This window comes from Nicotiana attenuata, unplaced genomic scaffold (assembly GCF_001879085.1).
Source record: "Nicotiana attenuata strain UT unplaced genomic scaffold, NIATTr2, whole genome shotgun sequence".
NCBI lineage: Eukaryota > Viridiplantae > Streptophyta > Magnoliopsida > Solanales > Solanaceae > Nicotiana > Nicotiana attenuata.
In genome coordinates, this window is record NW_017675903.1 from 39,250 (window position 1) to 49,435 (window position 10,186).

At 40.5% G+C, this 10,186-nt stretch overlaps 2 protein-coding genes across 2 annotated transcripts; both read left to right on the plus strand.

Moving 5' to 3' along the window:
• Positions 1 to 1,720, plus strand: LOC109220566 (putative ribosome biogenesis protein C8F11.04). Its single transcript, XM_019385027.1, has one exon. It carries the CDS (start codon positions 97 to 99, stop codon positions 1,372 to 1,374), a length of 1,278 nt encoding a protein of 425 aa, XP_019240572.1. The 5' UTR covers positions 1 to 96; the 3' UTR covers positions 1,375 to 1,720.
• Positions 1,721 to 4,297: 2,577 nt separating this feature from the next.
• LOC109220568 lies at positions 4,298 to 7,026 on the plus strand. Its single transcript, XM_019385029.1, has 3 exons — positions 4,298 to 4,850; positions 6,610 to 6,705; positions 6,803 to 7,026. Exons 1-2 carry the CDS (start codon positions 4,386 to 4,388, stop codon positions 6,697 to 6,699), a joined length of 555 nt encoding a protein of 184 aa, XP_019240574.1. The 5' UTR covers positions 4,298 to 4,385; the 3' UTR covers positions 6,700 to 6,705; positions 6,803 to 7,026.
• The last annotated feature ends 3,160 nt before the right edge of the window (positions 7,027 to 10,186 follow it).

Here is a 10,186-nt window from a genome sequence, read left to right on the forward strand (position 1 = left end):
CATAGTCTTTATACGAAACCCCACGAAGTGTGCTTGACCTAAAAACCCTAAACCCAGCATCGTCTCCTCTCCAGTCCTCTCCCCAAAACCCCCCCAATGGAGTCTCCGCCACCCTCCGCCGCCAAGGTCGGCCGTGCCACCATAGAGAAGGCAGTGAGCGCCCTCCTCAAATGGAAAGAATCCCAGTCCAAAATCCAGAAAGCCCAACTGCTCCCACAAGACGACTTCATCTACCTCAACCTCACTCTCAAGAAAATCCCACCAAAGCCTCGTACCAACGCTTTCAGAATCCCTTTCCCTAATCCTATTCACGATCCTTCCTCCTCCGAGCTCTGCCTCATCATCGACGACAGACCCAATTCCAAACTCACTTCGGACGCCGCCAAAAAGATCATCAAATCCCAAAACATACCCATCAGTAAAGTCATTAAGCTCTCGAAGCTTAAAACTAACTACAAACCCTTTGAAGCAAAAAGAAAGCTTTGTGATTCTTACGACCTTTTCTTGGTCGATAGGAGGATTGTTCATTTGCTTCCTAAGCTTTTAGGGAAGCAATTTTTCAAGAAAAAGAAGCTGCCTTTGCCATTGGATTTGATTCACAAAAATTGGAAGGAGCAAGTGGAGAGGGCTTGTGGGTCCGGGTTGTTTTACTTGAGGACTGGGACTTGTTGTGTGATGAAGGTTGGTAAGGTTTCAATGGAGAGTGAGCAGATTGTGGAGAATGTGATGGAAGCAATAGAGGGTGTTGTTCAGGTGGTTCCCAAGAAATGGGGCGGTGTGAGGAGCTTGCACTTGAGGCTTTCTGATTCTCTTGCATTGCCTTTGTATCAAGCTTTGCCTGATATCAAGCTCAAGATTGAGGGGTTTAAGCAGAAACAAGCCGAAGAAGAAGTGAGTGGTGGTTTGGTTGAGGTTAAGGAGAGTGAAAAGAAAGCTGATGAGGGGTCAGGGAATAAGAAGGGGAAGAAGAATAAAGGGAGGATTCATGAAGTTAGGTATATGGACTTTGACACTGGTGTAGATGAATTAGAGAGTGATGATGATGTTGGTATTATCACAGAAAATGCTGGCAATGATGCAGAAGAGGACAACAATGATGAAGATATCCAGGAGAGCGAGGATGATGGAGTTGAGAAAGCAAAGAAGAGGAAAACTGAGAAGAAAGCGAAAAAGTTGAAAAATTCTGAGAAGCATGGTGATGCTCTGAGTGAGTTGAATGGTGAGAAGAAGGCCAAGAAGTTGAAAAGTGCTGAGAAACAGAAGAAGAGTAAGTTGTCTTTGAAAGATGGAAAGAAGAATAAGAAGACTAGTGAGGTTGACAAAAAACTGAAAGATGGGTCGGCAAAGAGTAAGAGAAACAAGATTAGAGCATAAGAATAATCGATTAGGAGTTTTTCTGATACCACACTCCTACTATCCTGGAGTATTCAGCGGGGCATCACCTAAGCTTCAGCTGATTCTTTCTATCCTGAAGTCTTCGGCAGGCATTGCCCTCAGACTCTTTCGCAAGTCTCCTGTTTTACTTTTCGTATTTATTTTGTTATCAATTTTGATTTTGAAGGAATCCGTAGTTCAAATACTGACCTGCTGTGAGTAGCTGGCTCTTCTATGTTAATCAAAGATATGTTATTTTATTTAAAGCTCTCACTTCTAGTCTTCAATGATGTTTAGAGATTCTGGGGTATACTTTTCTGTGTTCTAATTGTCTTTCTTGATGCAAGTATCATGTCAATCTTGATTTTTGATATTTATAATGACTTTCAATTTCATATCCAGGGATGAAGAGCTGTAATCCATTTTGACTGTTTTTTGTAGCTAATTAGTAGTTTTACAACCTTTAGCGGTTGAGGCATGTAGTAGATAGATTGTCCCCTCTTCAGCATATGCTGTTAAGAATGTCATTTCATATGGCAAAGAGGGAGATTCTACTCTATATTGGTTCTTGTAAGAGGATGCCATTTAATCTCGAGCGGTTGTTGGAAGTTAACATTTGACTTGCCTGATGAAATGTTAAATAACTAGTGATTAGTATACATTATTAGCATGATTTTTTGTCCGATTTTAACATTTTACTATTGTATTATTTTCCTCCACATGGAGCAAGTATGAAATTGAGGTATAGTAGTTCTGTATGGAGCAAACATGGGAGTGCTAGAGAATATAGGACTTTGTGAATAATGCTGCCAAGTTATGATTAATTATGATTAACTGCAGAAATAAGATTAAAAATGGCTGCTCATTGTACTGCCTGACAAGTTTAGCGATGCTGGGTTTGCTTTTCTAAATGTAGGTGAAATGTGGGCTATGAAATATTGACAGCATTAGGGTTGATAAGATTGAGAAACCGATGAAATAACGTCTGTATCTAATCTATTTAGTAGTTCCCAAATCATCATGGAATCATTTTTGATATGTTGGGGAAATCCCCGTACACAAGCAGTATGCTAAAGACTTAGAAATATCATTTAGATATTGATGTCTTTTTCTCTTTGTGGATGCTTCATTTACCCTTTCTCTTTGCTTCAATCTTCATTTGTGATCATGATTCATGGATATTATGCTTCTCTTAGTGATTAAAACATATCTCTATACATCTTGTAAGATAATATTTCATTGATGTAGAAGGGGAGCATCCCATATGCAATAGCAGTAGGCCAAAAGTCGTGGATCTCATACGAATTCTCTACAAGATTCTCAGACAAAATAACCTTTTCTGCATTTTGTTCTGCCATCTCTTTCTTTTAGTGACAGAAACTTCTTTCTGTGCACACATTTTCCTCTGCCTATTAATTGCTCAAAAGATCCCCTTCATATTGGTTACCAATTGAAGGTGAACGAAGGCATCTAATTCCGATTCCAAAACCATGTCTGACTGCATCTATTGAACTCGATTTCTCTGGGCTAATTTTATTTTACATATTGCCGACCTATATAGCTTTGTATTCTTTGTATGTAGATAGTTGTTTTGGCAAGCAAAAGTCAATGAATTGGTATTTGCAATCTGTAGGTCACTCTCATGTGCAATGATCCTTTTTCCCCCCTTATGATCAAATCTTCACATCTGGTTTCAACTCAAATGTGTGTGACCTATAATTTGCCCTACATTGAATTTGGCCTGGTATAAACAGTCTGGTAGGCATTTGTGACGTGCATTCTGGAGCCTATTTTTCATCCTGCATTTCTGAATGACCTGCTTGAAATATTTTTGAAAGGACACTCGAAAAGGGAAAGGAACTAACGTTACAAAGCAGTGTTTGAATCCAGTTGGTACCTTTTTCTCTTTGTCCAAATAGCTTGCAGGAGTTTGAGGCTTAATCAGTTGAGCAACATATAACTTGAGGAAGTTGTAGACTACTCACTTGGTGCTTGTTCCTAGGGCTTTGGTTCAACGATAAGAGCGTGCATGTAATGTGTGGGCCAGGCGTGCATCACGAGTTTGAGTTTGCCATAAATAAAGCCTGGTATTTAAGTGAAGTAGGGTAGAGGGACGAGTCTATTATCCACCGAGTTACGTACTGCACCAGTTGGCCTGTAGAGGGGCGAGTCCATTATCCACTGATTAACGAACTACACCAGTTGGCCCTTAAGATGCTCTTGAAGCATTAAAATTTTGCATTATCCTTGGTCATAGGAATGACGCTGTTGACATGATGTGCATGATAACAATGATTAGGCAACAACTGCTTTTGCTTTGGTGTAATTAGTTTGTGCTTCTGGAATGCAGAGCAGATCAAGTGAAAGATTTGCCCCAGTGTGCGGGGCTGGATTATCCTACTGCTAGCTGTTACAGGCCAGGCCGTCTCCCATCTCCAGGTTGTCATTTAGGCCTACATACAACAAAAATAATTATTCGCCTCAATCCTTACTCCGAGTAAGTTGAAGTCGACTACATAAATCCTCATTGATCCTGTTCATCATTAACATGTACTTTTCGCCTCTAAATAGCCAGACTGGCCCCAAGACGACCATGACCGCGTTTCTCCGACCAGCACTAATTTAACCTTTAAACAATTAGACGTGCAGACCTCTTTTTTTGACTTGGCATTCATCTTTTTTTATTTTGGTCCTCCATGACATTCTCATCCTCCTTTTTTTAAACAACTATTACCTACTACTATTATTGTATCTTGGTAATCTGTGTATCACTAACTCACGTTTAGCTCATTACTCTGTCGACAACTAATACCACTGTTAGTAACATGTTTATGGTCATCCACCTAAACCTAAAAAATTATTACTAATTTTATATTTTAGTAATATCTGCGTCTACACTAAGTCATGATCCTATATCAAGACATTTTGTTCACAACTTTCTTGGGAACTAAATCATAAGCCAACAAAGAGAAAAAAAACAAGAATATTTAAGGAAAGATTTCTGCGAGAACATGGATGAATCTGAGAAACTCTCCTACCAAGAGGAAAGCCAGAATTTGGAAACCACCACGAACGAGGAGACTCCTGCTGATGCTACTGCCGCCGGTGGCGAACAGAGTTCAGACTTGTTGAAAAAAGAATTGGACAGTCTAGAAAAAATGGTGGTGGAAAAGCTGAATTCTGATGAAACCAAGGCTACCATTGAATCAGTAGTAGTTAACCCTGCGGTATCATTGGCACAAGGCTTCACACAATCTGCAAAGGGCTTGGTTAATAAAGTAGAGGGCAAGATTGAGACATGGTCCTCTTTACTACACAAGAAGCAGACAAATGGGACTGAGGAAACTGATTCATTGCCTACTTCAGATGGCCATGTTGGAGAGTCATCAGCAGCAGACACAGAGAAATATGTCAAAGTTCCAGAGCCAACCAATAATGGGGATCATGAGCAAACTCCTAGAAGCACTGAGAATCAGGTAATGCGTTCATTAGCTCTTTGGCAACGGCTTCATTCCAACCAAATATTTCAATATATTGTGAAAACTCACAAAATTTCAATATATATTAGTGAACTCATAATTTTAAAAATTCAATGCTAAGAACCTTAAAGGTCGAGCCTATTAAGTTTAAATTCTAGATCCACCTTTGCGTCTAACTAGTTGAAATTGAAGGCAGATCCAAAATTTAATCTTTGATGGGTTCAATATATTATATCGTAGCATTAAATTCAGTGCAATCTTAAAATTAATGAATTCATAATTTAATATCTGTTATGTTAAGTATGTTTTCGTATATATTTAAATTTGGCAGAATAGCCTAGTAGATGCTTTTACTTGTTCCACTTTGTCATCCCGGTCCCTATATTCATGGAGTTTCATTTGGACACTTCCATTTGATCAGAATTCATATTTTAAACTCCTCTTACCGTTGACTGAGCATATGTGGAAACTTGACGGCTGAGCTGGACAAAATGTGTGCAATGCACGCGTATAATGAGCGTGAATTCATAGATTTAGATTGAAAAGGAGACCAAAATAAGAATGAAAAAAAAGAAAAGGAAAAAAATAGAAATATTTACACATCGTTCCCCTTCTTTCTTGTTGATGTTTCCACCCCAAAATCCCTCGTCAAAAATCTCACCGGAAAAGCTTACCTTGCCAAATCTAACACCACACCAGCAACCTTTTACTTGTACTCCTCTATCCATTGACTCAGAAACGGGAAAAGAAAATTTTCACTGCCTGAGGCAGCTGCTACACCACCAGCGGAGTAGATCGAAAAGGGTCACCGACGACACATCCCCTCCAACTCCCCTCCGCTGTTCTTCCTTCTCTCATCTTTCATCTCTTTCTCGTCGACTGAAACAAACCCCAAGTAGAAAGCACCCATTTTCGTACTCCAAAATTTCACTGAATCAAGAAGCACCCGATGGGAATCACTAGTGGTCACCAATCAAAGGGACATAGGAGAGAAACCTCCACTTCAGATTTCATCTCTCACAAACTATCGACACAAAATTTTAAGTCTTCTTCTCCAAGATTTTCACTTCGATTCAATTATTTTTTTCAAATTTATGTTCAAAATAATCTATAAAGATTGTATATTTTTTATGTATTGGTTACATAAAATTGAAAAAGATTTAGAATTTTGGTTGATGAAAAGGGAGAAGAAGACATAAACTTTTATTGTTTTTAACCAATGAACAATCCCCCAAATTCAAGTGTGAAGATGAATTGTGGCTTTGAAAGGTACTTGACGTATTTGCTTAGAAGGAAAGCATATAGCAAAAACAGGAAGGGGATCTCTTTGCCCTTTTTTTTTTTTTTTTTTTGATGACGTGGTATTCATTATATGATGTGTCATGTATTTCAGAGCGAGTGAGGAATATGCAGTGACGGAAGGGTTTAAAATATAAATTTTGTTCAAGTGGAAGTGTCCAGATGAAACTCTATGGAATATAGGGATCGGGATGACAAAGTGAAACAAGTAAAAGGGTCTACTAAACTATTCTGCCGTTAAATTTTGAAAATACTAAGTTCAATTTGATCCGGCAACTGAGCTCCGTTTGCCTCTAAGTGAAGAAACTTAAGGGGAAATGGGGTTTTTCAAGCTTAATACCACTTATCATTTGGTATTGTTTTCTGTAGCGTAGAAACTACAGCTTAGTATTATTTCCTGATATAATACGGCATACTAACGAATTTACAATTTTTCCTTTTATTGTCACGTTTGCAGTCACTTGTTGGAGTGACCCCTCAGACTACGACTTCATGGATGAACTGTTGTGGTTTACTTGAATTTCTTGTGAGAAAATCAGATCAATAATTATTGGTAATTGACATTTGATGAAACTTATGTTTTTCCTTATCATTTCTTTGTTTTTTTAGCCTATTATTATATATTGTAATAAGCTATTGTTGCATTACAGGACAAAAAGAGTTGCTAAGCAGATTGTGTTGGTTCGTGATGTAGTGTGTGCAGAATATTGCAGAGTGATCTTAGAATTTATCTTCTTTTTAACTAATGTAATAAAGTTATGAAAATTAATGTGCTTGTGAGAGGGCTTTGTTTCTTCATTTTCTGTTTCACGTGTATGTTCTTAAAATATCGATCCAAGAATGACTATTCTGAGTTTTGAGTATGATTTGCTAATTCTGTCTTCTTCTATATGTTACTATTTTTGACGGACCAATGATATACTTGTCTAACCGTACTTTACAAGAGCCGAAATCTAATAAGGAGATTTTTTACATTGTTCTCCCTTTCTAAAATCTATTCTCATAAATAAATAGTAATCTTTGTTTATTCCAAAAATAATATTTTTTTTATAAATATTTTTAGCAGTTTCACTTGGGTAACTCCATTAATTGAGGAATCCCACCACTATTAGAAATTCGCTAAATACCGACCAGAAAAACCGATCAACTTTGGTCGGTTATGGTCAATTACCGACCAAAACGCGGCCATATAAGGGTGGACGGTATTTTGATGATCGAATGGATTACCGACCAACGTTGGCCGGTAGCTTTAAACGACCATATGACAATTTAAATGATTTACCGACCAACTTTGGCCGGAAATATATTTTATTAATTTAATTTTGGACGAGATGGTGCGTAGTATCCCGCAAACAGAGAAGCTGTTCATTGACGGAGATTTCAATGGCCATATTGGGGCTAGTGCTAGGGGTTATAATGATGTGCATGGCGTGTTCGATTTTGGGGATAAGAATGAGGAAGGTAATTCATTGTTGGATTTCGCTAGAGCTTTTGATTTGGTTATAGCTAACTCGAGTTTTCCGAAGAGGGAAGAGCACCTGGTCACTTTCCGAAATTCAATGGGCAAGACTCAGATTGATTATCTTCTTTGCAGGTAATGCGATAAAGGTCTGTGCACTGATTGCAAGGTCATCCCAAGTGAGAACCTCACGACCCTACATAGGCTCCTAGTTATGGACCTGGAGATCAAGAGGAGTAGGAGGAAGAGGGCGGTGCGTAGGCAACCTAAGATCAAGTGGGGTAACTTGACCAAGGACAAGGCTCAGGAGTTAGGGAAGAAGTTGTTGGCTATGAGGGCCTGGATGAGTAGGGGGGACGCGTCTAGTATGTGGTTCACGACTGCGAATTGCATTAGGGTAGTTGCTACATAGGTCTTAGGGGTCACGAAGGGCTCTCCTGGGGGTCATAGAGGGGACTAGTGGTGGAATTGAGAGGTCTAAGGTAAAGGAGAAACTAAGAAAACTGCTTATTTGAAGCTAGTGGAGAGTACAAATAAGGAGGAAAGAAGGACTTATCGGGAGTGTTACAGAAAGGCAAAGAAAGAGGCAAAGTTGGCAGTTACGAAGGCTAAAAATGCAGCGTTTGCTCGTTTGTATGAGGATCCCGGGGGCAAATACGGGGACAAGAAGTTGTACCGGTTGGCCAAGGTGAGGGAGAGAAAGGCCCGTGACTTAGACCAAGTCAAGTGTATCAAGGACAAGGATGGCAAGGTATTGATGGATGAGACATTTATTAGGAGAAGAAGGCAGACATACTTCCATAAACTGTTGAATGAGGAGGGGGATAGATGCATTGTGCTGGGCGAGTTGGAGCACTCCGAGAGTCAGCGGGATTTTAGGGTAATGTAGGCGGATTACGGTAGAGGAGGTGGAAGAGGCGATGCGTAAGATGTGCGGGGGCAGAGCGACGGGGCCAGACGAAATCCCGGTGGAATTCTGGAAGAGCACGGGGCGAGCAGGTTTGGAGTGTCTCACTGGGCTGTTTAAGGTTATTTTTAAGACGAAGAAGATGCCCGAAAAATGGAGATGGAGTACGATGGTTCCGCTTTACAAGAACAAGGGTGATATCCAAAATTGTAACAATTATAGGGGTATCAAGCTGTTGAGTCATACTATGAAGATTTGGGAGAGGGTGGTGGAGGCGAGGGTGAGGAGGTGTGTGTCTATTTTCGAGAATCAGTTTGGTCATGCCGGGGCGTTCGACTACGGAAGCGATTCATCTGGCGAGGAGATTAGTGGAGCAGTACAGGGAGAGGAAGAAGGACATTCATATGGTGTTTATTGACCTTGAGAAAGCGTACGATAAAGTCCCCAGGGTGGTCTTGTAGAGGTGTTTGGAGGCTAGCGACGTTCCGGTAGCGTACATTAGGGTGATTAAGGATATGTATGACGATGCTAAGACTCGGGTGAGGACTGTGGGTGGCGACTCGAAGCATTTTCCTGTGGTGATGAGGTTGCACCAGGGGTCGACTCTTAGCCTATTTTTATTTGGCTTAGCAATGGATGTACTGTCGCGACACATCCAAGGGGAGGTGCCTTGGTGCATGCTATTTGCTGATGATATAGTGTTGATTGACGAGACGCGAAGCGGAGTTAACGCGAGGTTGGAGGTTTGGAGACAGACCTTGGAGTCTAAAGGTTTCAAATTGAGTAGAACCAAAACAGAATACTTGGAGTGCAAATTCAGTGATAGGACCCATGTAGCAGACGTAGAGGTAAAGCTTGATGGTCAAGTTATCCCCAAGAGAGCGAGTTTTAAGTATCTTGGGTCCATTATGCATGGTAACGGGAAGATTGACGAAGATGTCGCACATCGCATCAGAGCGGGTTGGATGAAGTGGAGGCTCGCTTCTGGTGTTTTATGTGACAAGAATGTACCGCCAAGACTTAAGGGTAAGTTTTATAGAGTGGTGGTTCGACCGGCTATGCTGTATGGGGCTAAGTGTTGGCCAGTCAAGAACTCCCACGTGCAGAAGATGAAAATAGCAGAGATGAGGATGTTGCGATGGATGTGTGGGTGTACCAGGAGAGATAAGATCAAGAATGAAGTTATCCGAGACAAAGTGGGAGTAGCCTCTGTCGAGGACAAGATGCGGGAGTCGAGGTTGATATGGTTCAGACATGTCAAGAGAAGAAGCATTGATGCTCCTATTAGGAGGTGTGAGAGGTTGGCCATGGCGAGCTTGAGAAGAGGTCGAGGTAGGCCTAAGAAGTACTGGGGAGAGGTGATCAGACATGACATGGTGATGATTCAGCTTACTGAGGACATAACCCTTGATAGGAGGGTGTGCAGGTCGAGGATTAAGGTAGAAGTTAGTGGGTAGTTTTTAATCGCTCACCGATAGTCTTAGTAGCACGCATGTCCCTTCATATTCTTAGATTTTTATTACGGTATGTGATTTTGTTCGCCTCAGGTATTGTATTCTCTATTGCTATTATTTGGTACTACTTATTCTGTTGTCCCCTTTTCTTTTCTCTTCTCTCTTTCTTCTTTTCTTGCTTTCCTCTTTTTCTTATTACCCTTCCTGAGCCGAT

What these genes read in the sequence shown, in the direction of transcription:
- LOC109220566 (XM_019385027.1), top strand. Translation starts at nt 97, where the DNA reads ATGGAGTCTCCGCCACCCTCCGCCGCCAAGGTCGGCCGTGCCACCATA.
- LOC109220568 (XM_019385029.1), top strand. Translation starts at nt 4,386, where the DNA reads ATGGATGAATCTGAGAAACTCTCCTACCAAGAGGAAAGCCAGAATTTG. An exon ending in CTAGAAGCACTGAGAATCAG is followed by an intron (nt 4,851 to 6,609) that starts GTAATGCGTTCA and finishes TCACGTTTGCAG; the next exon opens with TCACTTGTTGGAGTGACCCC.